Source organism: Sycon ciliatum, chromosome 2 (genome assembly GCF_964019385.1).
Source record: "Sycon ciliatum chromosome 2, ocSycCili1.1, whole genome shotgun sequence".
Taxonomy (NCBI): Eukaryota; Metazoa; Porifera; class Calcarea; order Leucosolenida; family Sycettidae; genus Sycon; species Sycon ciliatum.
Genome location: NC_088644.1, coordinates 37,945,234 through 37,971,989, shown reverse-complemented (window position 1 = coordinate 37,971,989; position 26,756 = coordinate 37,945,234). Strand labels below are relative to the sequence as shown.

The following is a 26,756-nucleotide window of genomic DNA, read 5'->3' as shown; positions in this document are numbered from 1 at the left end:
TGGTCCGGCTGGGGTGCGCTCTTACATGTATTGCCGCGCAAGCAAAGCCGCCATGCAACTACCACTCGCTCCCTTTGCTGAACGCAGCTTGCATAGCATGAACGAATGCTACAAATCCTTTTCGACTGCGGGGCATGTTTTAGCAAAGGCAAAGCACTTCTACAATTGCATCCGCCCATCCCTCTTTTGCATCGAGCCACAAGATGTCTGTGTTCCTGTGCTACACCTCGACCTTGGCATCTTCCCATGGCTCTTCGAGAGCATGATCAGAGATGCTAAGGATATTGACACCACCTTGGCACAGATCAGTCTCTCAGTCTCTGAATCTGCCAGTGCGGAGTTTAGTAAAGCCGTCCGTCAACAACAACAAATCCAACATGACAGAGACCAACTACAAACTCTCAACACGCAAATGCATCAGAAGCAATTTCAACTACTACAATGGCTTCTGCAACAACACAACCTGAACATGCAACAACAACACATTGAACACGTATCACAAACAATTCAAACCGAGTGGCGCAATTTACAACAATCAGCACAGAAATTAGAAGCAGAGATTGAACGCATGAAAACAGAGCTTGACAAATCAGTTCCGGCGACCGGCCCGTGCGTACAGTCGTTCGAGCCTGTGCTGCAACGCCACCACATTCACAGACAGGCATACCATAGTGGTGCATTCGTGGGCAACCACATTCACATGGCTCTGCAGGACAAGGTCATCGCAGAACTTTGACTGTTATGGCATGGCGCAGGGGGTGAGTCATTTTGCATCTAAAATAACTAGGAAAGCTGCGGCGTTTCGAATATAAAGCCATGTCTTTAAAGGCGCTGACATACGGTAACAGCAGCACGAGTGGCATTTTAAAACATCTGCTCAGATGCCTTACCTTGACCTCCATGAGGATGTCGTTCAGCAGGTTGTCGCCATCCAGAGATACGTTCTCCTGTACGGGAAAGCAAGCATCAAACAGAACAGAACCCGTTGCTGAGAGGAGATGATGGCTTGCGTGCACGGCTATGAGCACACAGGCTCCTTGCAAGCTCACACAGGATATATTCAAGAATGAATACTGTAAGAGTTGAATCTCTAACGGGGCACAAAGTCTGAAACATCGTCAACTCAAGAAACAACTCTTACAGCAGCAAAGTGCCAAAAAGAATGACATAGCACACTGGAGACTGATGCATGGACCGTGCACGACGGGCCGGCGTATGATGCGTGAAAGCTAGGCCGACCGCTTGCTGGAAGGACGGGGAAGCTGGGGCAACTGACACGAACTCACCTCTTTCTTGGGTCGCTTGGCCGCATTCTGCTTGAACATGCTCAATACGGACGCAGAGCGCTTTGTCCTCTGCACGTGCAATACAACAAAAAACAACACAAATTTAGAAACTGGCACAAGAGGAGAGTGACTGCACCATGCCACCGGGGGAAAGGGGGGGAAGGAGCAGAACCGATTATAAACAATTTTTTAACATCCCGACCATACTGGTCTATTCAGTCAGAATGATCATGTCAAGAAGGAATTGTTACATGCACACAAGAAGGAGCAGTGGGAGTGTGCGAATTGGCGCTGTCAGCGCAAAGACGCTTCTAACAGTTATAGCAGAGCTGCAGTGCACAAGATAAAGCAGCAGCAAGGGCCAGTGAGGGTATAGCGCCGGAAAAAAAGGCTGCCGAAATCAGAGAAACGGGTAGAAACTAGAAAGCCTCTACAAGCCTCTGCCATACAATTGCCTTTCCTACCCACCCGTGGCGTTGAACGTAGAACATGCTAAATCTACAACACTTGAGTACTCTAAATTCAGAAATTTTCGGTGCTCAATATTTTCGGTATGAGGGCAAAAGGCAAGGTTAAGTGAACAGAAAGTTTAGGTACAGAGAAGCAGCTCCCTATTGGTTTATGTGAGTTAGTGTTTGTTCGGTGTATTGAAATTTTAGGCATGAAACAGATGCACCGAAAGTACCGAAAATAAAAGTACACCGAAAATTTGTCATATTACAGTGCAGTCAACTTCGCTTATAACGACACTCGGCGGGGCATCAGAAAAGTGTCCTTATTCGCGAAGTGTCGTTATACCCGAAGTCTCATTATATGTGTCACAGTTGGATGGGACTTTGCTCTGCGCATGAAAATTATGTCGTTATTCGCGAATTGTCGTTATATCCGAAGTCGTTATTAGCGAAGTTGACTGTACTCAGTAACTGTCACTCTGTAGTCTAGTCTGTAGTCTATACCTGTGGTTTAGTAGACCGATGAGAGCCAAACCCTGCAGTGGACCATACCAACACAGAACACACACGCAGCACAATCAGAGGTGCACTGAAAACAAACATTCGTGACTCGCGGCATGCCCCGGCAGCGAGCAGCTCTCCAGCACTCTAGGACACAGCGGGCCAGGCGAAACATACCTCCTTTGGAGGTACTTGACGACGATGACGGGGCCTCCGCGGGCTCTTCCTGCTCCTCTTCAAATATCTCTCTGCCAGTATCGTTGTATCCCTCAGCATCTGCACATGAGCACATGCACAAAAAAAGTATGGGAGGCAAAAGAACTGTATCACCAACAGTGCAATTGAATTCGTACCAGCCAGAAAACAGTACCAGTAGAAACCAGTTACAATAACTGCTAGTATTGTTATGTGTTTTCACATAGCAAGCTCTAAAGAACATGGCTGTTACGCACAAACGAATGTTGAACGGTCTCTGCTGGGATGACAGCTACACCATACCTCAGTGGTTAGAGCATCGCTGGCCTCAAGCAAAGGTCCCTGGTTCGAGTTCCGGTGGTGACAGTCAATTTTTTCTTCAGACTTTTTCCATTTGCATCTTTCCCTCAAACCAATGAAAACAAACGCCTACATATATTTATCTGCAAGTGCAAATCCACATCACGTTACTGACCAGCGCCTATGACAAAGTCGTCCTCTTGGCGCTTGCGAACAACCGCCTGATACTCTTTCTCGTCAACGAGGTCATAGACGTCCTCTTTCTCACCGACCTACACACAGGCACACACGCACACACACGCAAACACAGACATGCATACATGCAAAGTATAATTTAGGCAAACAGTTAATTGCACATACATGGTCATACAGATATGTATGTACAATACACAGCAAAAGTCGTTGTAAACAACAACATGACGCTGTTGCTTAGTAACGCTAGTAATACAAAACCTGTACTGCGTGATGCACACACGTACACGAGACATGATCCAACTAATCCGTACGCAAAAATATCCCACCTAACAGTACCAACCGTGCCCCCGACATACAAACACACAGACACACGCACGCACGCACACACACATACGCGCGCACCGACATCATCCCCCCCCCCCCCCCATTATGATGAGCACATTACCTCCATTTCTGACCGGATACCATACTGCTTCGCATCTCTACAGAACCAAGCACAGCAGCGGCAATACAAACAATCAATCAGCAGGGTAGCGAACACCACAGGCAGCAGCAAATCGACTACAGGCGCTTCCAAATATCTGATGCCCAGCACTAATAACATGCACAAGTAAAGGATTGACGTGAATCAACATTACACATTCACTGGTGACCTACAAGAGTCAGTCATACTAAACATGAACTGTCGTCACAATTTTTTGGCTTACTGTAAATTGAGAAACTTTCGCTAGAGATTAAATTTCGCTATTTTCGCGACCACCACACATTCGCGAATATATCGCCGCAAACCTCTCCGTACATTGATTGCAGACAGCACAAGATCCGACTGAAGAGATAGAATCGCAAAAGTTTCTAAATTCTCATCGTGAATCAGCCCAATCCATGAAAACGCTAAATTGCACACAGCACTTTGCAGTATCGAGGTGGCTGATCACGATGGTAAACTTTGTTGTCATCTGAGGCAACTGCAAATCGGTCAAAACTCCAAACGAACGTGCCTGAAATGGTCCTGAAGTACTACAGCGTGACACCACGCTTTGACTCTCCCTTCGCACACACCATCGCCATTACGACGCAGTAACTTGGCCGGTGCTGCGCGAAGCAGGGAGCTAGTACACTGGACGCCGTATGAGGTATACGTTGCACCGGTCCACAGAATGTACACTCCGATGTGCTGCCATTTCAATTTTTGTTCAAAGTAAGAATCTGTTCGAGACTCGAAAGTCAATGCTTTGCACCTCGCCACGGTGTTGAGTCCTTGTGATCAAGCCTGGCGTATACTGCCTTCGCCTGGTGTTAACGCCAACCAGCCAATATCGCTCCTCGGGCTTAAAGGGGAAGTTAAGGCAAAAATTAAAATTTCACCAGTTGTAGTCTTCGGGGTGCTGAGTCGAATGGTCTTGGTCCGAGGAAGCTGAGACGCTCCCTTCCTACTTGAATCCCAATCGAACTCGCGCACTTCCACCGAAACTGGGTGACTGCGCCCTACTAGATGGGGATTTGTATGCAAAATGTCACTAAAAGCGCCATTTCGTTCTTATAAAAGCACGGATGACCGCGATTGGCCCATATGTTGTAGTCTTTTGGACGCTGAGTCGACTGGTTTTGGTCCGAAAAGGCTGCGATGCAGCGTTCCTCCTTTATTCCCAATCGAACATGGTTGAACAAGCGGTCACGTGCTCCTGGGTGCCCAAATCACCTGGTCACCACGCCAGCAGGCGACAACTTTCACACCAAGGTTCAACTCGAGTTCAACTCGAGTGACAGGACTGCACCCAAAAAAGGTCAAACAGGCTAGTAAGTTGTACCCTGCAGGCACGGTGACCAGGTGACTGGCGTACGCAGGAGCACGTGACCGCTTGTTCAACCATGTTCGATTGGGAATAAAGGAGGAACGCTGCATCGCAGCCTTTTCGGACCAAAACCAGTCGACTCAGCGTCCAAAAGACTACAACATATGGGCCAATCGCGGTCATCCGTGCTTTTATAAGAACGAAATGGCGCTTTTAGTGACATTTTGCATACAAATCCCCATCTAGTAGGGCGCAGTCACCCAGTTTCGGTGGAAGTGCGCGAGTTCGATTGGGATTCAAGTAGGAAGGGAGCGTCTCAGCTTCCTCGGACCAAGACCATTCGACTCAGCACCCCGAAGACTACAACTGGTGAAATTTTAATTTTTGCCTTAACTTCCCCTTTAACAAAGTGTTCATGATCACCGGGATGATGCGCTTAAGGATGATTACAGGGGCATGGGCCAACTGGTTCATGACATACTCAGGGAGCGTGGCAATTCTGAAATTATTTCTCATAAACACAGCTGGAAGGCTGTTGGTTTGCGCACTGGAGGTGTGTGAGAGCTAGGTCTCAGGCCGTTGAATGTCACAGTAACATGTCAGTTTTGTGCCCTGTTATCGTACTTTCTGACTGCTTATTATCTTGTTACAGTCGTGGATAGTTGCTTCATAACTCGTTTCCATGTGATTTCTTCTATTTTAATTATAAACACAGCGTGTGTGTGTGTGTGTGTGTGTGTGTGTGTGTGTGTGTGTGTGTGTGTGTGTGTGTGTGTGTGTGTGTGTGTGTGTGTGTGTGTGTGTGTGTGTGCGTGTGTTTTACCACTACCACTACAGTCAACCTTGCGAATAACCACCGAGTGTCGGTATTTTACGAGTCCATTATTTTAAAATAGAGAAAAGGACCAGGGTACGCTATGATGTCCACTAACACCACCAGGAACTAACTTGTAGTTCCCTGGTCCTTTTCTTTATTCCTCTCCGTCCGAGTCTATTCACGAGTCGTCGCTACTTGTGAGGTTGAAAGTATACAGTGATATGGTCACTAGGTCTGAAGATATCGTTATTTTCGGGTTGTTGTTATACATGAGGAAATTATTCACGGGCAGAATCGACATAGCCAAGAACCACTTCAAACGGACTTCGAGCTACGCCCCTGATCAATAAGGTGAACTGCTAACGGAGTAGCAAATTGACTTCAGCGTACCTCTCTCTTCTTTTTTTTCTCCCTTTCCCACTCTCTTATGAGGGTTATCTTGAGCGTGGGCAAATACCAACTGGTGAACATTTCCTTTGTTGTGATGACAAAAGATACCGTAGTGTCTTGTATTAAAGCCTATCTCGAATAGACGCCTGTTTTGAATAGAAGCCTGGTTTTCAAGATACACTGTCGGCACATAAGCCTGGTTTTTGTGTTGACACACATAGAAATACCTGGTTTGAATAGAAGCCTGATGTGAATAGAAGCCTAGCCCTGACATCGACTTCTACAGGAATAAGCCCGGCTTTAATACGCGACATTACGGTACGCGGGACGGGCAAGTAGAGCGTGACGTCACGCTAAACTTCAGGGCAATTTTTGGACACTTTCGCTTGGAGTTTGACCGGCTTGCAGTGGCCACAGAAGAAAATAAATGTACCATTGTGATCAGCAACCCCAATACTACAGGCTAAGGCAAAGAAAAATAATTGCTGACAGTTCCCCTTTATTAAAATTAGCTACCTTCGCCAACACCATGCTATCAACACCATACAGATAATTCCATTCAATCCGGAATGTCTGGTGGCCCGGTCACATAATGCCGCATACGATGGAAGGGATATGGTATGCTATGGCGACTCCTGTGAGTTATTGCACACTGTACGCCGTGACATTATTATAACAAGAGGCATGCTCTGGCATTCAGAGGGTGCATAAGCGAACCTGATTTTCTGCAGTTGACTCTTCCTCTTGTCTGAGGCTTCATTTCCACGAGACCTTCGGCCTCTGCGCATGGCCAAAGATCCTATAAATCGGAGAGAAGAAATCGTACGCCCACGATGTAAAAAAATCATCGTGACAACTTGAAAACAGCGTGAATTCTCACCATCATTCGAATCATCGTCCTCCATCCTGCTGCCTTTCAGACTATCAACAAACCAGAGAAAACTGCTGTCTGGAAAAGTGGACACTCCAGTTACCTCTAGCGAACCCACACCATTCCCGTTCAACGGGGATGGAGAATATCACTGCACATAAACGACTTCAACACCGTCAATGGTGAGTTCGAAGATCCTCTTGACCAGTTTGGGCATCCTTCGTATGTCAGAACGTGCTTTTTCTCATTTCAAGAATCACTCTTCAACCTTCCCGCCATTTGAACCAGCCAGCCTTCGAGACTTCGGCCACGCATTCTTGTTAGGCGGCGCGCGGTACGCGCACGCGGTACGCTGCGCACACGTGTGGTCCATGACCATATGTGCCATGAGTCCCATGACTTGTCTTGCACTTGCACTGCATGCGGCATGATCAGACCGTGAAGATGAAGATGCTGCACCATCATTACCAAGGCCAGGGCAGGGGTGGGGGTGATGGGCCCATGGCATGGGGGTAGAAAGGGCCTTCGTTTCTTGTCTGCCATGCCCTGATTGGTGGCATATTACTACATGTACTAGTAGCAAGAGTACATAACCCCCCGGGGTTATCATGGTGATGTACTCTTGCTAGTAGTAGTAGTAGTAGTAGTGCTTGGTGCTAGTAGTAAAGCTGTTTGACAACGTCCTGGCTAACACCGACTCTAATGATATTGCCATTTACTATCAAGAGTATAATATACTCTTGATAGTATAATGGCGACTTCAATCACGTGACCAAAAGGTTATAATTATACTCTTGATCGGCATACAGCCCCTCATCGAGCGTCTCAAGGATCCAAGTCATCACATCCAGAATTGGTACGCAGACGACTCGTCGTGCCTCGGGAGGTTGCTGCGAATCAAGGAGTGGTTCCTCTCCCTCCTTGAGCAGGGTCCAGCGTTTGGGTACTTCGCCGAGCCCTCGAAATCCATCGTGATCGTCAAGCCCCATCATGTGGAGGCCGCCAAGACAATCTTCGGCAATCTAAACGTGCAAGTCACCACCTCCGGTCGCTTCCTGGGTAGCTACATTGGTGACCCAGACTAGTCTCTTCCTTTGTCCGAAGCAGAGTGAGTGATTGGGTCGATGGTGTCAACTGTCTTGCCACGGCAGCAAAGGCGTACCCGCAGTCCGCACACTCCGCGTTTACGGGATCCCTCTCGTGCGAGTGGACCTACCTCCAGCGTGTGTTGGAAGGCAACGAGACCGAGTATACCTACCTTCGGGACACTATCCGGCACGTATTCGCCCCCAGCTTGCTCGGTCGTGGGGTGCTTGACGTTGAGCAAGATCTGTTGGCCCTTCCAGCCAAAGTGGGAGGTCTTGGCCTGGCCAATCCCGTTACGTCAGCCCCTGATGCTCATGCCACTTCGAAGCGCGCCACTGAGGTTCTGCAGGCCGCCATTTGCACCGGTGCACCGGTTGACACGGCTCACCACATCAGCCAGTGCCGTCAAGTCACCAGCGAGGTCAGCCGTGCTCGAGACCTGCCGATGACGGAACGTAGTAAAGTCCTCCGAGCTGCGCTTCCGCGTCGCCAACAGCCGACCCTCAATCGCATCGTTGATGGCAACGCTTCCAGCTGGTTGATCGTGCTTCCTCTCAAGCAGGAAGGTTATAACATGTCGGCGGTCCAGTTCCGCGATCAGTTGGCCATTCGCTATGGCCAGGAGCCGAACGCTCTCCCGTCGCATTGCGATGGCTGTGGAGCTGCTTTCTCCCTACAGCATGGCCTGGATTGCACGAAGGGTGGGCTCATCAAGCGCGGGCACAACGATGTCCGCGACTTCGATGCCCGGCTGGCAGACGTTGCATGGGGAGGTGTGGCTGTGGCTGTGTGGTGATGGTACCCGTGCAGGATGGCAACAACCGTCCCACACTGCAGGCGGATTGGCTGGTCCGGGGTGTTTGGGAAGGAGACAGGGTGGCGTACTTTGACAACCGCATCGTGGATGCCGACGCACCCAGCTACGTCCGCTCGAACCTCTCTTGGAACGCCGTATCCAACAGTGCTGCCTCTTCCAAGAAGAGAAAGTACAAGGCGGCCCCAGAGGAACTGCCAGCATCCTTCACCCCGCTGGTCTGCTCAACTGATGGTGCATTGCACACAGAGTACCGTGCGTATCAACGGCGACTTGCTATGCGCCTTGCCTCCAGGTGGGACAAGTCATACAGCAACGTCATGTCCTGGGTGCGGATCCACCATCAGTTTGCTATTTTCCGGGCTGTCGACCTTGGTCTCCGGGGCTCACGTCGTCGCCTCGGTGGGCTGGCAATTTGCGATGGTGTCGCCGTTAACATTCATGCGTATGGCACAACTTATTGTTGTGTGTGTTTGTTTTCTTTCCTTTTCTTTTCAATCTTTTCAGCTGTCACTGATTTGCCCTGATCGTGCCTCATGCGTGTTTTACAGCATAGTACGTTTCCGCATTTTTTTCTTCTTCTTCAACACACGCTAGCTGTATTACTTTGTTCTTGCCCGTACTCTTGATACTATGTATAGGCATTACTAGTAGTGGCCAGTGTCATTCGGCACTGTGCTTTGATGTAAAACATACAAAATACATGTACTACCAAGAGTACATAAACCTTTATGCACTCTTGGTAGTACCAGCAAGAGGCCATATTATTATCATCACCGGGGCATAGGGAGCCCTACACATATGTGTATGTGTAGTAGCAAGAGTACATGAAACTCTTGGTAGTAGGCATTGGCGGATTCTGCTCGGAAAGGTGGCAGATTCTGCTCGAAAAGCAGTGAAACTGGCAGAACCATACAAACCTTATGGCGGGCAATTCCTCGAATTCTGCTCCATTTCTTTATCCACATACCAAACATGCATGAAACTTACCAGAAAAAGAACCGAATTCTGCCAATTTTTCTGCCGCCATTATGCGCAAAGGCCTATACAGGACCGCCGGAAACAGTTTTTGATTGGTCCGGTATTGTTCATACATGTACACTGTACTTTGTGTGACATGGCGGGTACACATCCCATCCACAGACACACACATAAAGTGTATATGCACACCTTTCCTGTCCTGGAGAGCCACTGCCACAGTGGTCACGTGGGCCATCAGAGAGGAAGATGGAGCACGCAGCCTCTCCGGCCTGATGAAGCCGGAGATGGTAGAGCAAACGGAACCAGCGAGAACACACGCATACATGAGTGAACGAATTACGCTGCTGGGCAGTCGGGTGGGGACCAGTCCTCGAGCACCGGTGACGACCGCGGCCTTGCCCAGTCCGAAAGCAGCGGGCACACACAGCACAGCAGGTATCCTGTACAGAGACTCGACAGGCTGAGGAGCGACACACACACACACGCCGCTAGAAGAGAGTGGGCTATCAACCATAACGCACTCGTGCATCGTCGTGTACGCACACACACATACAACCAAGCATGACGACATACACAGTCACTCACACCGCCACTCTCAAAAATACCAGATTTTCATCTTGAACAATGGCACAAAACATGCATTGTTACAGATCAAATAGTTTCGACATACGGTGATGCTTGTTCGACATATTCTTTCAAACGTACAACAGCATTATGATAGAGAAATATCCGCTCCAACATGTGCAGCAGGCGTGGAAGAGAGGCACAAAATAGAAAGCTGTCTTCAGGCGGCGGTTTATAATCAGTGAGCCATGAAATTCGCCATGGCCGTAACATTGATTAAAAGAACCAGTTTCTAAACAGAACCGAGACACACACACACATTATACACGTAGAGCATAGCGCGGCATGCAGCACAACACGAACATAATAATAACACGGGTTTTATTTCTCCAGATCAACAGTGCCACTAAAGAAACGCGCCGGGTGAAATAAAAGAAAAAGAAAAAAGAAGCACGCACAGACTACAAAGTGCCAGGTGAAAAGCACACACGCTGGGTGAAGAGGACAGCAACTTGTTCCATCCTACGTTCTGCCGATTTTTAGTAGCTTTATACATCTTTTTTCTTCTTCTGCAGTATATAAATGACGTACACGTGCACAAATGAGTTGCAATATTAGGTGGGAATAGTCAGGAATTATAAGATGAACGAAAAAATCTTGATGTTAATTTAGGATGAGACCGATGAAGAAAAATGATGGCATAGGGACAATCACGGATGCAACGAAGCAACAGACACCAACAGACAGAAGGGACACGGCCACTGATTACCCCCGAAAGAACTCCCAGAACAATGCACACACACAGCCGAGTAGCAGATGCAGTTGGCAAGTTTCGTAGGCGAGAGAGAGCGGCGCCCCTCCACAGCAGCGGCTACGCGCCCTGGTGTTCAACAACGGAACGAGAATCTACGCGGACAGGAACTGATGCAACGAGCTACGGTACAGCGGACATTCGCATCCTGTGCTGTGCAAAAGAAGCTCAACTTGAGAGGGGCTCTACACGGAGAGCTCAGAATTGGTGAGAGGTGGGATAGAGGCTACACGGAAGAATACCCTGCAAAACAAACAAGACCATAACAAGATTCGAAAAAGAAAAAAAGAGAGTTCAATATACTTTTCTTTTTGCGCCTTTCCCTCAAACCAGTGAAGATACAATTTTCGTTCGGAATTAACTTTCCCAGGGAGCCCATTGCCAATACGCAGATTGTGTAGAAAGTGATCATGGCACGTGGATAGTGGAACCAACATGGCTCACTTCATATCACACATAGATACAGTCGGACCTCGCTTATCCGGTCCTCTTTTATCCGGATCCCTCGCCATCCGGAAGAAAATCGTTGGTTACCGATTTACAGCATATGCCATGCATACATACAGTATGTGTGTTCGATTATCCGGTTCCCTCGCCTATCCGGATATTTTGTGGAAAACGGATGTGTGCGGTTATGCGAGGTCTGACGGTACAAGTGTTGACTGGAGTAAGAATCAACAAGACTGTCCCGCACGGTGATGTGTTAAATTTAAAACCAATAAATAATTGGTTACACAACATGTCAATTAACGATAGTCACATGACGTCTATGGAACACATGAAGAAGAGTGTCACCACAGGGGTCGAGAAAATGAAAAAAAGAGCATGCGAATAGGTAACTTACTCGTGGGAGTACTTGCATCGGACGGATGACAGATCAGTCTGCGGCTTCTTCAGAATGTCATTGAGAGAGCGCACACAGTCAGTCAGCTCTCCGAAGCTGTAGCCCGTGTGGTACTCCAGATGGGGTGTCTTTACAAGCAATGGCATGGGAGGAAAGACAGAAGATAACACCGCAATCAGTACTTCAACACGTCTAGGGGCCGTAGCAAAAATGCCATGTTGTCTCATTGAACAGTCTGTGAAGTACCCCTCCCTCCCCAAAGGATGCCCGGGACGACAAACTCCTTCAATTTATGAAGTTTGAGCAATGTTGTGTCAGCCATGAGTTTTAGCCAACTCACTCTATCAAACAGACTGCATGCGTTTCAGGGACGGCATTGTCCTTTTGTCGCCGCCAGCACGCTTAGGAGAATACCAGTACGGTAAAGCCTCCAAGGTCACAAGAATGCAACCAATAGAGCAATTCTAATAAATAGAACACATCAATTTTTCACCATAACACTTCAAATACTAGACTAGTATTTGAAGTGTTATGGTTTTTTTGCTGCAAATTGTTTGTTTCTATACAAGCAAACAATTTCCAGCATAAAAAAACATTTTGAAAAATTTGACCTATAGGTCTGTTTTTACTGATCACGGCTCTTGTATAAAATCGTGTCAGTAAAACGGCATGGTTGCTCCACAGCAAGAGCGTGAAATTGAAGCACTGTCGCAGATATGGAAATCCGGTCGCAGGTCAAGCGGCCCAGGGCGCTGGCCATGCAGCCGTGAGTACGCATACGATCAACATGTGCACTGCATGCCGCGCTCCGTACGCACTGAGGGCACCGCGTCATTCGACCGGATTTCCACGGCCACGACAGTAACTACTACGGTATGTAGAACAGCAGAATGAGATGTGCTACACCTTACCCAATCGCCTATAGCAGCCATTCGCAGAGTCATGTAGAGTGCTGCCGCCGCTAGCTCCGATGGCTTGCGAGACACAAACGAGTACTCCTGGAGAGAAAGCTCGCAAATGTAACGCGCCAAAGTGTGCGTCTCCATGGTGAGACCAGCAGCCTGCAAGCAACAGAGCAGCAGCAACAGTAGGAGTACATCTTATTAGAAAGGAACAGCAACACCACAACACAACAACTGGCAATAAGGGGCCACCCGGCAGGATCGATAATTTTTCACGGAGCAAAAAAGTTAGTTTTGACCATCCCTCATCCACCAACTTGAAGTAGAAAAATTATCACGGACTTTACAGTAACGGTTACGTGCCACTGCACCCGTCAACAGTAGTCCTATCGTGCGAGACATCCAACATGACTCCAACACACTGGACGGGGGAGGTCACAAAGCCAACACCACTGACACGGAGCCCCTACTCAACATAGACAAGCCGAAGCACATGCTATGCCACACAGTCTAAGGAGACCGTGGACACCTAGGAGTGGCAGCATCTAGGACGACGAGATGAGGCCACAGTGCCTGAAAACGCAATGCTGTCCAGGAAGGTAGCACGACGGGTGTTCAACTGTTGCAACATCGAGCCAAGCCCATGGACGGGCAAGTACCGTAGCACGACGGGTGTTGCTACATCGCATCAAGCCCACAGACAGGGTGGGGGTCAGTACAGGAAAGCTACCCCCTGTAATGAACCAGTTGCACATTGCGGCGTACTCTAGAGCAGTAACATTGCAACAAATGTCTGCCTCACCTTTGCATAACGACGAAGGAAGCGATAGGCGATCGGAATATCTAACTTGTAATCTAGAATTGATAACAACTGAATCTCCATCTGGATAAGCTCTTCTCTAGTGTAAGCATCATCGCAGATGAAAATGAAATCGTCAAGTGGAGGTGGACTAAACTCCTATGCAACAAAAACAAAAAAACAAACAGGCAATATATTTGAGCGGTTGCTTGCACTCGGTCTAACGTGGCTTGACACTGTTGACAGATGCGTCGACCCTGCGCCTGTCTAACAGGTTCAGGGAAGATGCGTTGTGTGCATTATGATTGCACTCGATCACAGGCACCATGCATATGCAAACAATTCAGATAAAATATACCGGTACATGACCAACCAATGTTCCTTATATGGAGTGCTTCTGAATCCAGCAAAAGGCCAGTTTGTTGCATGCCACCGTACGCCCAAATATGCACGGAGCTACAAAACCGTAGGAAACCCGGATGGACAAGATTCAAACAAATAGAACCTACCTCAAACTTCGAAGCAACAAACATGGCGGTAGCACCAACTAGCTGCAGCTCCTCTCTTCGAACTGTGAGCTGCATGAACACCAAGGAAAAAAAACAGAACAAAAAACACGTTTGTACCTTTCCCTCGAACCAATGAAAACAAAAACAGAATAAATAATAAATACATTTCCCATAGTAGTGGTGAAACCGTTTCTGTTACCATGTAGAATAAATGAGCAGTTGACTATTTGCACAACGGTTAGGGGTCGTCCATAAATATCGAACTTTTTTCACAAAACGATATAATTTCGTTATGGGGTGGGAGGGGTTGACCAATTTCGTTTCAGAAAACATTGATGCATGTACATGGTCGCAGGAGCAGGTGCACCACGTACCTGTAACTTTTGTTGTATTATGCATGCATATGTCAACCTTTTTTTACCTTCTGAGGGGGAGGGAGGGAGGGGTTGGGTCTAAACTAAAGTAATTCGTTTGGTGAAAAACGTTCGATAATTACGGATGGCCCCTCACTCCGTTACAATTTCACTATACACCGCACATAATAAACGCAAGCTGTTGAACTTCGTTCACATGAGAACACGTGCGGTTAGAGTCGTCATAAACACAGGTTGCTATCCAATGCAAAACAAGCAAACCGCAGCAAGTAAATTGGCCGTCTCACATAGCACAATGACAGAGCACACAGGGACGTCGGAAGGTATTCTAGTGTGGTATGGTCAGCCATCTGAAGTACAACTTACTCGTGGGGGAGTGGTGGCAGAGCCGAAATTTTTGGAAATTTAGATCAGTGTATTTCATTGATTAATGATTAACGGGGTACCTGGGGCAAAAAGTGGTACGGCCAATACCGTAGTGACTGTGCCCGACGCCCCTGGCACAGTGACCCAGTGGCAACTAACCATGCTAAGTTGACAGGGCAGTATGAGGGAAACAAACCAGACTCACCGCACCAGCCAAGAAGCGATCCACGTACGCAACAGTCAGGTACAGTGTTTCATGGACAAGTTCAAAGTTTTCTTGAATCTAAACACAGCCACATGGAGCCCAGGAAACAGAGAGAGAGAGAGAGAGAGAGAGAGAGAGAGAGAGAGAGAGAGAGAGAGAGAGAGAGAGAGAGAGAACACATACCCAAACCACCAATTTACCACCGATATGATCAGGTGTGACAGGGAAAACGAAAGACACTTCTTTTGCAGTTAGGAGCTGTAGCTGGAAGCGAGCGGGTATCGCCCACTAAGTGAAGTACGATGTCTCACTGGACCCAGAAGGAGCGAGGAGAAGCAAGTGCTGAAGAGGCGCACCATCCGGCCATGGCACTCACCAATCCAAACGCATTACATAGAAAGACGATGGACAGGCATGCAGCGCACACAGTAGTAGCATACCTCCACTAGCCAGTCAACGAGAATAGCACGCATGTGTTCCGTAATGCCAGTCTGTCGTGTCAGATAGGGCTTGATTGGATTAGTCTCCTGTACACATACACACACACAATCAATAGAGAAACACAAACAGATCAACGCCAAACTCATGGCACAGGAGAACATGGACAAAGCGACCTGTGCAGCAACTACAGAGCTGCGTAGAACACCCAGCCTGGATCGCGCTCCGCTGTCCTGAGAACAGGAACAATCAAAATTCGTCTGGGCGGTCGGCTCCGAATTTGCAGAGCTGTGCCTGAGGACTCTGCATTTCACCAGGACAAAAGATTTCTCACTGGAATGGTCACAACCTGATGATCATCCAAAAGCTAGAAAGGAAAGACCGGGCAGTTGTACGGCACTGACCTCCTTCTCACGCATATTCTTGTAGATCTCAGCTACATATATGGCTGACGCGAATGGATTGCTAAGATCAGCTGCACAGAAGAAGAAGCATAAACATAGACACCCACGCCAGGGAAAGGCATCATTGTTGTCTAAACTACTAGAGCATGTCAGACGATCTAAGACACCTCTTTGACTAACCGTTACGCTGTACGCACAAATTACAGTAGTGATAGTAGAGAGATTGCGCATACCAAAGTTTCGCAGCCTGTGACGAATGGCATGAACAGCACTCATTCGCACACCGCCCCATGCAGTACGGTGACTGCAGCAAAGATAGTTTTCAATGCTGAGCCTTTTTTCCGGTACTCCAGGCCAGAAAGACCAAATCTTACAAGCTCTTGTTATGCGCAGCTAATGCTGATCGCTAATGCAGTTTAGCCGGTAGCGCTGCGAAAACACCTACCTTCGTCAATGTCACGATACTGCGGTTCTGTGTCCCCGTCGGCAAAGCATGTACTTGCCGCACTCGACACCTCTCCAACACTCTCCTGTACACAGCACAGTGTCAAATCACACAAAACAATGGTCACCTCGGATCGGGGAGGGGACATGTCACGTGTGTACACTGGACGCAACACAACCACGCCAAAAGAGGACTCTACACAACACTAGTCGCACAAAGAGTACGCAACTTCACAGGGTGTGTGTACAACTCCCGATGGGTAGCGGCAAGAGTACATAACCCCCCAGAGCGTGCAATGCCTGATCCAGCTCTGCATAGGGTCTTGGTCGAGCGTAATCGGATCTTTGCGTCATAATACCGTGCGCATCCATCCCGAGCTTGTCTTTCAGATACGGTGTCAGTTCATCTGGCTCAGGACACATGGTCTACTGTCCCATCGTTCTGCTTCGACTACTGTAGCTGTGATGTGCAAACTCTTTGTACTTCGATTTCTGGTTACGCATCATGGCATCAGTGAGTCAAATGGCTGCGAAAGACTGAAGTCATAAAAACCCTGCCGTGGGCTGGGGAATTGTAGAGCTGCATACTCTTGGTTACTGTAAGACATGTATATATAACGAGGAAGCAAATCTAACGTTTTAACGGATGAAATTTCTTCGTTATAATAAGATCCGTTGAGGCCATACTGCTTCATATATGTGTGTGGATATGCCGAAATACTGCAAGATCGTTAACATAATATTATCTTCTCGTAAACCTATGAATTTTGGACAATCGTTAAATTTGCGAGTCGTTATAATAACATGTCTTACTGTATGCACCCTTGCTAGTACGCCTAAGTCGCAGTACAGCGCCCGTGTTTGCTGCAAGTTCCGTCATAGCAAACACAGCAGGATGGAGTTATGCATAAGGGGAAACAGATAGAATCCAAAAACAGTACGTACTACAGTCGGAGGCGGCGTCATTCTCTGACCGGTCGTCAAAGCACCGTCACACAGCTTGGTCAGCGACTCCGGCGGCTTGATATTGCCACTGCAGGGGCTCGCCGGCCTGGTGTAGGTCTCCGGGATGACTCCCATGCTGTCATCGCTAGTACCGCTGATTTGCAGCGGTTCCAGGCCGGCAACAAGCTGAGTGGACCCAGACAAGCGGCGATCAACCGCTTCATTTCCCTCCTCTGTACTTTCTAGTGCACTCTCGACTTTCTCCACCTTGGCATTTTCCTGTAAGTATCACACATTCATGCACACACCAATTAACAATGTTCAGGTGACAATTTGAAAGGTGGAAAGGAAACAGATCCTATCCCTGATGAATCTGAATATGCAACGTATGGAAAGAAAAGCGTGGCAAACTGCAGGTAAGTGCTGAACACGCAGAGCCTTTTCAAATATGAAAGAGAGAGGGGTCCCCCAATTGGAATATGGTGCGACTTTTAGGTGCTCTGTGTGTTCAGTAGTAAAAAAAACCTGAGCCTGCTACAGCGCACTCCGTGTCGGTATGTCCGTACCTAGTGTAAGGCAGTTGTTATGCACCACACGCGGGTAAGCCCATTGCCAAATAAGGAACGCATGAACACAATACACGTGAGTACGCCGAGATCGTGATTGCGCTAGTCGCATGCCTAAACACCTTGCACACACCATTCCCGGATGGCTGAGTACGTAGGGCGTTGTCGGTACAAACGACGCTGTCGCGCTGTGGGCTTACTAGAGTAAGCGCGAAGTTGTTCTACGCCCGGTTTCAAAGACACTCACACAGGTATACATCCTAAACCGTGGCGGCAAGAGAACGGCATAGACACTTACAAATTCAACAAACTGTTCAGCCGGTGCTACATTCCTGCAATGAACACAGAAACATGCAAGGTCCACAGCAATGAATGACCCAGTTGTACTCTATACATATATAGACTGATGCAGGCATATTAGGGCCGTTTCACACGAGGTATACATGGCTTTTCACGAATGGGCGTTCTAGGCACAGTACACAGCGCGTGATTTCACACGAGTGTCGCAACGTGCTTTTCAAGCAGCAGTTGCCATGGCAGCTTTGACCTGCCTCGCACAGAAGTCGTAAAATACGGAATCCGCACGCGAACGCGGGAGTTTTGAACACAAAATAATAATAATTATTATTAGTTTGGCAAGGAGAGATGTTCTCTCCCTGATTCTCGTTTTCTTTGATCGCCACAAGGAGAGAAAGATGAACGGACGAGAGAGGTTGCAAAGGATGGCGAGGCGTAGAAGGACTGCATTGCCCTCGCTTGTTCAAATCTATCAAGGGGGTGATCTCGATATCCAAATTGCTCTCTTTGGCAAAAGCATTGAGTTTCTCGGCGATCTCCCTTTCCCTCGCAATACGCTTCACCATCTGGCCACTTTTTGACTTTTGATAGTCGGACCACAACTCAATAAGTCTAGCCTCCAGGTCATCAGAGAATATTTGGCGAGGCATTGTCCGAAACGGAAGGCACAACCAGCAACCAGCAATGAAAGCAAACAGAAGCAAACACGACGACAGATCACAAATTGACACAATGCAAGGAAAACGAAGTTTGTCAGTAGAACGCTGGGTATATCCTGCTTTCTACACCCCTCCTGGTCTTGCTGAAAACGTATACGATGCGTTTCACATTTCGCGCCAAAAGTGCTCCATCTCCTAGGGAACATAACCGGAAACGTCACATGTACGCGATTTTGTACCTCGTGTGAAACGGCCCTAAGTATACCAACACTAAAAAGGATAACAATAACCCCCCCCCCCCCCCAAGAGGGTGCAACGCTGCATGGGTTTCCTATGGCGTCCGTCGAAGCGAAAACTCACACATCACCTGGTGCAGTGTTCATGTTGTACGTTCCCGGCCTGTTTTAGCCAACACTGAAGTAGTAAAGATAGTACATCCTGCCGGATGCGAGTCATCAGCATGATCGTGGCAGATATCCAGACTGTGCCAATGCCCATAGTACGAAACGTACTTGGTACACGAGATGTGAGTTTTTTCGCCAACGGAGACCCCAACAGTTGCACACTCTGGCTTATACCCATATCCGCTCCCATATACAGCTCACCATCACTGCACCATATGCACTGATACTATGCGCATGCACATCGTTGATACTGTTTCTAGGGATCATAATACAGAGCTTTCCTGAGCTCCTAGAGATAGTTATTAGGAATACAGCAAGATAGAAATGCTGCATATGTCAAGTCAAATGGTGGCAAATGGAAAAGCATCAAAGTCAGCGCTGCAAGGGGTTTACTCATTTCTCCCTGGCCTGCCAAGGGCGCGTTCGGACTACCGATAAAAAGTGACGGAATGGGAAAGTTTCCAAGGTGGTTTGATCACATGATGTTGCAGGCATTTTGGAGGCGAAAACGTTTTACTGCTGTGGATGCTGCGGCGGAAACAGTAAAAATGGCTTCGAGCACGGGGAAAATCCCTTCTCGGTGCCGTGGCGAGAGCTGCGCAAGTAACGCTAGTTTACCGGTAGTGTGAATGTCGTTCACGGTTTATCGCCATTCGCGGTTTGACGGGGTTCTGGGTAGTCTGAACGCGGACCAGGACTCAGTGTCAAGGTTCTAGCTCTTTGCTTACACACGGTGATCATTCTCATGGTTCATACAACAAAAAACCACTTGGAAGCACTAAACCAACCTATATACATGTGTGTACAGCAAACTCTCCAGATCCAGACGTCCCTGATCCGGGCACCTTTCTGACCCATCCAGTGTCACAAGAATTGGCATTTTAACGGGAAAATGGCCCCAAAACTTATTGAATGGCACAACAAAATTTAATGTTTACTTCCATTCAGGAATTATGTATGTTCTGAGCTACGGGCAATTCCTGGTTACAGGCAGGGCTCGAACCTGGGGAGTTTTACTGTATATAGTCATGAGTGGCATTTGGTACTGTGCATAGCTTTATTCATACAAAAGCTACTGTTTGCACAATCTAGAAAGTTCTAGTGCTGAAACGATTACGTTTTTTTCCTTAGTGGCTTAGCTGATACCATAATGATCGGCTTATCGGCTAAACGATTATTATTGTAACTACAGCAGTACATGTACATTCTGTGAATTTCCAAAAAAATACGAGTCCAATATCGCCAACGACGGAAAGCGGGCGCATAGATCCGATGATCCCGCAACAAGTCCGTCAGTTCGGACTGACCAGACGAATACAGACAAGACAGAGGCAACTCACTGGTTGCAACCCAAAAGCTGATGGTGCCCTTCGCCTGTGACTTCGCTGACTCCGACGATGAAGTCAGAGAAGCCGGCCAGGGGTGCAGATCGGCGGATTTCGACGGATGAGCTGACTTGGGGCGCACCAACAAGTAACTAGTTTCTTTTCCTATCTATGCTCAAAATAGGCCCAGACGCCAGGCCTAGCTCGCCGTTGAGCAAATTGGTTCGGGAACCGTCGACAGAAGGGAAAACATGAAACTGAAGACCCTTACTGTCTTTGGCTCAAGACTACTCGCACGTGGAGGGAACTTCAGCCCCTGCAGCTAGTGTAGACACATACTGAGCCTGCCCGTCCTGCATGCTGTATGTAAGAAAAGTAGTCAGCTCAAAAGACGGCGACGGTGATCGCGTCGATGTTTCTCTCTAGATCGCGCCTGTACTTAACACGTACATCGATGTTACAAGTGTACAGTCATGTACATATTCGTGTCGTACTCGCAACACTTTCGATGCATGCACGCTTTGTGCGACCCCCAAAAGGGGGGAAATCTCGTACCGAGCGTAAGTACCATTCTACTCATTTAGCCGATAACATCGAAATAACCGTTCGATCTATTTCTTATCGAGTAAGTAACGAGTAATCGATATAATCGCTTCAGCACTACTAGAAACACAACCATGGCAGGGCGAGATCAAAATAAAATCGATATTCCCGGGGCAGGACCCATGTGAAATTGGTGCGGGCGGGCGAATTATTATTTTGTTTACATGTATGTACATTGTTGTGTGTAGATGTATGTATTGCATGCTGAACTTTTCTTTACGTATTTCCGGTAAATTTTAATTTTTTCAAAGACAGCAGGTATGCGGTTTACCTGTACAATTTCTGTATCTCGGCCAACGTCAGGTAGTCGTACAAGCCCGGGTTTATGTGACTCCCTGTCACAGATCTACTCACACGATCAGGGCTGTCAATAGTACGCAAAGTTATAAACCCGTGGGCTGTGCATGTACATGAACTGTTAAAAAATTTGTCTCCGGCTCGATTTTGGTGCAGGAGGGTCCGGGAATCTCTATTTTTTTGGTCTCGCCTAATACAAGTAGGGCAAAGTTGAATTGCAGTGCATCACGTCTGGTTGTCCGAATGTGCTCCCCACTTTCAAGAAGGCCACCAATGTACGGTATGGTATTCTTTATTAATTTTTACTGTTCGCTTGATGCAGTAAAATAAAGAAATCCCATACCAGACCATACATTGGTGGCCTTCTCGACAGCGGGGAGCACATTCGGACGACCAGACATGATGCACTGAAATTCAACTTTGCCCTACTTGTATCACTGTGGTTGTTTTCTAGATTGTGCAAACACTAGCTTTTGTATGAATACAGTTACGAACAGTACAATAATTATGTAGGTGTGGAGGGGATGTTGATTACTTGTGTCCATCAGATCAGAGCAGTACATTATCATCGAAATGATCCAAATTAAGGTTATTATTCAGTTCCTCTACCCAAGTCAAGTGCTTGGGATATTAGGATATTTAGTAATTCAGGAGTTGATATGAACTGGCCGCACGGCAAGAGTCTCGTTCTATATCGAACGAAATAGCAGCACGTCTATACTCACTCGCAATTTTCCTGCAAGGTAGTAGCAGTTCCTTGTGCCTTGGTCTGTTTGCTGGACTGTCGTTTAGTCGACTTTTCATCTTTCTTTCCACCTATAGTTACATTAACAGACTGGGGCGGAAATTCCAAAACACAAGGGAAACAAAATTAGGAACAATATGAGCAGGGGTCGGGACTTGGAATTACTACTGAATTACAAGGGGAGATGAACATGTTGAGAATTCCTTACACTATTTGTCAAATCTACAAATGCCTTTCGCGTTCGCTTTTCGGCTGGGAGGTCACCGCGAGGCGAATCCGGACATGACCTTCGCTCCCGCTTGCCGCGATGGGTCAAGTCCTTGAACGTCTCTTTGACCTGCAACAAGGAAATAGAACAAGAAACGGGTCTCAAACGCTGAGATCCGAGAATTACGAAGTCAATGTGGCCTTACCGATTTGGCAATATTGCCATGCCGAGGCTTAGCATGCGGGAAGGAATCATCAACCAGCTTCTGCCTGCTCATACGTCTGGTGCTGGTCATGATGAATCAAGGCCAGTTAGGTGTGTGGTGTTGGATGGGGGTGACATGAAGAGCAAAGCGAAGCTGGAAGAGAGTCCAAAGAAATTTTGGAGGTGGAAAAGGACTAACTATGCTCCCTCCATCTGTAGTGTGACTGCCAGTGAGAACGAAAGTCCGAAGCGCTCTTCCACACGCACCCGAGCAGTGCTTTTTGAATCCCGCGGCGTTGTCATGGCTGCGCAATCCCGTTCAGTACGAAAATTGACGGAAATGGATGGAAGATTTGAATTCAAAAAGACAAAAAGACAAAAATATTACACATCATCGTAGTACGCGTATACGGGGTTGTGTCATCGATCATTCACTGACGTCAGCTTGTTCAAACATGTCCGAAGAAGAAGAGGGATACCAGATATACGGGTTTCTGTATCCGCTTTGGGCATTTTGCCACCCCAACTGGCTCCGAGGCTATAGTACTAGTATATAATATTATACATGTAGCGGATTTGACATTATCGCATAACCTCTTGCACCCGGTACCCCCAATCTTCATTGGGGGTGCGCACTTCAATCTTCATTGAAGTACATGCATTAATTTTCATATTCGGAGCATAGTGCGCACCTGCGATTTAGGGCCTACAAAGTACAAGTACAAGTGAAATAGCACATCTAAAGAGTAAAGAATTTTTAAGTGCGCACTATAGTCTATACTCCGGAAAATACGGTAACTGTTCTGTACAAAACCATGAAAACAGTAGTGTAGTGTATGTAGATGTCGGTTACCATGTTACTACATGTACAATGATTATGTACACGGTTCCGAGGAGGCCGATCGCCGAGGGGATTATTTTTCAAATCCAAGGCGCGCAGCGCCGCGGGGATTATGAAAAATAATCCTCGCGGACACTGTGCAGACCACACTTTTCGGGTGATCAGCAGCGCTGCATGCAGCATGAACTAGTGGCAGTAGTGCCCTGACAGTCTGTGAACGGAACACCGAACGCGAAGTACCGGTAGTTCTGATATAGTCGTTTGTTCGTCGCCTCTCCAGGTTTTGATCCACTTATTGCCAATATTGGTTTGACTGAGGCGAATGCGGATTGTCACACACAGGCTTTCTTTGGTTTGTCTCCCAAGACGAAGCCTCATGAACTCTGCTGCTTGTTGGTAGCTGACAAGACCGTGGGGAAAAGCGATACTGATAGCGATCAAGTGAAGACGACGAAATAGTAGATATTGTAATTATTTGAAAATAATTTGAGGTTCTCTGTTCGTCTGTCACCTACCGGCGTGGAGGCGATTTATTCCCTACAAATCAAAGACTACAATGAAGAATTGTCAGACACTGACGCCCGTCCCATGCCATGGCTTAGTCAAATGGTGTAAGAGTATCCGAAATAAGATGGATTGTTTGTGATCGTGTGGAACAAATTAAATTTGACAAGACCAGTAGAGCGTGAATGGGTACATCTACACGAACATGTAGAACCAATGACATTGAGTTAGTAGTAGGCTAACTGCTGCAAAGATTTATCTTTCAGGTCTGTGAAAGAAGGAATTTTCCAAACACTGTACTAGAAACCAAAGTTTGCATTGAACGGCGATGCTCATTACTATGCGTGTTTGTCATTTCGTTCAATGTTTCTATGACAACTCGTGTGCTGGACGAGCATTTGTTGTCATTGACTCAATTTCATTTACTCTCCATAGGCTATTGGATTATTTTCCTTACTCGGTCTATTTATAACCAGTATCTATATGAGAGTGTGGTGTGTCTCTATGGTTACCGGTGTTCGGCACACCCGGTTCATGTAGCATGTTGCAAATTAACCCTTTGAGAGCCGATTGAAAATTTCAAAATTCTGCATATTTTCATGTTCTTTGGGACGTAACTTCAGTTCTACTCACTCAATCTTCACAATCTTGGGCTTCCTGGAAAGGTCTCCGCGAGAGGAAGAGACTGAGGTCACGCATGATGACCAGGACGCCATATCTCCAGCGCCGGAGAGCAGCGAACTAGCGAAAACTGCTTGAAATGCGTGCACTTTCGTCCTGCTCCAGCATTTTCATTTTTCTTGATCGCAGAGTTTCGATTTTTTCGCTGTGTACCCTTGGAAATACTACCAGTGAAACCCACGCAAATTTGAGTAACTCAGCGCGAGGAAAAGTCTCAAAATTCTCAACTTTCAAGTTGCACTCCCACGCTTTTCAAGTGCCGCGATCGTGGCTGAACTTACGAGCGATTTATCTCAAGAACCGTTGATCGCAGCGCGTCGCGGATGGGTTCTACGGCACGCTGAGAGTTTTCTCTTCAAGGTAGATATTTGGATCGTTCAATTTGAGCTAGTTTTGACCGAGTTACGGCCAGTTGAAGTCTCACAGTCGAGTGTGTAGAATTCTACACATTCAAGTATGGGTCGGCTCTCAAAGGGTTAAGATGCTCTTGACTGTTTGTTGCTGATAGAAAGCTGATAGAAAGCTGATAGAAAGATTGCCACTTCCCTAGTTTTGTTTCACCAATATGCTTTTCTTTTGCTAACTATAGCCACTTCCCCTTTTTAGACCTTATTTGGAAGGCCCATTCTTGCATATTCCTGTCCCCGGGGAAAATTGCGGAAAAAAATCGCAAAAAACGCGGGGAAAAACGCGGCATAATATGGCATAATTTTCGGTAAATATGCGGTGAATAATATTGATGTGCGGCAATTTTCAGTGAGTATGTACGAGGTGATTTGTAAAAAATTTACATAGCATATTATTTTACAAATCTAGTAAAATATCATTGTTGAGGGCGATTGCGTTCTGCACCTGAAGTGAAGTGTTCTTGTTAGTTCGACAGACAAGTCAGTTGACATTGTATTCTAGTTTGTAAGCATCAGCAGCGTTTGGCGGAATTGTTTTCTTCCACGGCCTTGTGAGACATCAATCATGGATCGAAATTCGTGAATTTGTGGTCAATGAGGTAAAATGTCCCTCAATGGGTGCTTGAAGGACGTCCAAGAGCCAGCGAGCATATTCTACGGCAGGTGGAAACCCTAGGCTGGTCACCGATGCCAGCATTGAGTCTGTCACACCATCAAAGTAGCAGGGCTGAAGAAGAGATTGGCCAAAAAGGTGAAGGTCAGAAACTGCAATTTTGACAAAAGGTGTCTTTCACTCACCTATCATGAAAGGTGATTCAAATCCAAGTCCGAAGCTGCTGATGCTTATGGCATACAGGTAAATAATTAGCCGTTCAGTAGACCTACGTATGGAACTCAGCTTGCTACCTCAGAAGTGCTGGGAGAGATTCTCCACGGCAAAGTGCAAATGCAGGAAATGCGGCATGAATGTATGTTGGGTGTTGACGGCGGAGCACCCATTGAGGGTGGTCTGCAGTCTTCTTACAACACAGAAGTATATGAATCCAAAAGTGAAGGAGTCACTGCACTTGTCTTGGAGAGTATGGAAGCCCCGACATTACGGTATGTGCCGGTTAAATGCACTGTGGCCCAGATGCACGAAGGCACCCTGTCGTGGGACGGCTGGCGCGCATCATGGATGGTATCTTTGCTTATTGTGGTTATTTCACGCATGAGGATGCACTGCAAGTTGAAAGAAATGGAGCAGCAAGATAAGGTCTGCGTGCTCATGCTCCACAATGCCGGCAGGCGCTCAAAGATACCCTATCGTTTTGAACCGCAGTTGACGACGTACAGAAACCAATACGTTGGGCAACCTGCAAAACCAGTCTGCTTTCTCTGCATGTGATTTGCTTCAGATGTATCTTGATTTCCCATTGCAAGCGTATTGACACATTTAGGTCATATTTGTTGATGTTAGATCCTATTTTACTGACTTGTAAAATTTTGTACACACTTTTTCTGGGTGAAAAATGCATGCAAAGCAACCCCACACTGTGTCTCTCATGTTTGTGGTGTTCGATCAAGAAGTCCATACGTGGATAGAGGACATACATAGTGACAGAATGAGACCATGCACACTTCAAAACTCGCCAGGGCAACGGAATGATAGCCTTTTTTACTTTCATGTAAAATTATTACAAATCACCTCGTAGTGAAATCAATCAGTTACAAGTCTCTGGTCACTGCC

The 26,756-nt window shown here is 47.2% G+C and overlaps 2 protein-coding genes across 3 annotated transcripts in view; both read right to left on the bottom strand.

Moving 5' to 3' along the window:
* The window catches only part of LOC135809962 (DNA polymerase alpha catalytic subunit-like), a 54,208-nt gene extending 47,175 nt beyond the window's left edge, over nt 1-7,033 (bottom strand). For both annotated transcript variants that reach the window (XM_065323412.1, XM_065323413.1), the window contains exons 1-8: nt 6,810-7,033; nt 6,647-6,728; nt 3,375-3,411; nt 2,910-3,006; nt 2,417-2,515; nt 2,243-2,274; nt 1,287-1,355; nt 891-947 (exon numbers count right to left, since the gene is read on the bottom strand). In XM_065323412.1, coding sequence (XP_065179484.1) covers nt 891-947; nt 1,287-1,355; nt 2,243-2,274; nt 2,417-2,515; nt 2,910-3,006; nt 3,375-3,411; nt 6,647-6,728; nt 6,810-6,834 — 498 coding nt within the window. In that variant the 5' untranslated portion in view covers nt 6,835-7,033. The remainder of the gene's footprint in view (nt 1-890; nt 948-1,286; nt 1,356-2,242; nt 2,275-2,416; nt 2,516-2,909; nt 3,007-3,374; nt 3,412-6,646; nt 6,729-6,809) is intronic.
* Nucleotides 7,034-10,290: 3,257 nt separating this feature from the next.
* Nucleotides 10,291-22,844, bottom strand: LOC135809961 (G2/mitotic-specific cyclin-B3-like). Its single transcript, XM_065323410.1, has 14 exons — nt 22,596-22,844; nt 22,391-22,519; nt 22,163-22,272; nt 18,151-18,184; nt 17,287-17,565; nt 16,343-16,427; nt 15,898-15,968; nt 15,496-15,582; nt 15,056-15,133; nt 14,111-14,179; nt 13,605-13,760; nt 12,812-12,961; nt 11,901-12,028; nt 10,291-11,299 (listed from the first exon to the last, which is right to left on the bottom strand). The coding sequence occupies exons 1-14, from the start codon at nt 22,683-22,685 to the stop codon at nt 11,242-11,244; spliced, it is 1,524 nt and encodes a 507-aa protein (XP_065179482.1). The 5' UTR covers nt 22,686-22,844; the 3' UTR covers nt 10,291-11,241.
* Between the last annotated feature and the right edge of the window lie 3,912 nt (nt 22,845-26,756).

Excerpts from the sequence above, each read along its gene's own strand:
- LOC135809961 (XM_065323410.1), bottom strand. The coding sequence starts at position 22,685 with ATGACCAGCACCAGACGTATGAGCAGGCAGAAGCTGGTTGATGATTCC. Across the intron at positions 22,520-22,595 it reads ATGGCAATATTGCCAAATCG|GTCAAAGAGACGTTCAAGGA; the intron begins GTAAGGCCACAT and ends TCCTTGTTGCAG. Across the intron at positions 12,029-12,811 it reads TGGCTGCTATAGGCGATTGG|ACACCCCATCTGGAGTACCA; the intron begins GTAAGGTGTAGC and ends TTGCTTGTAAAG.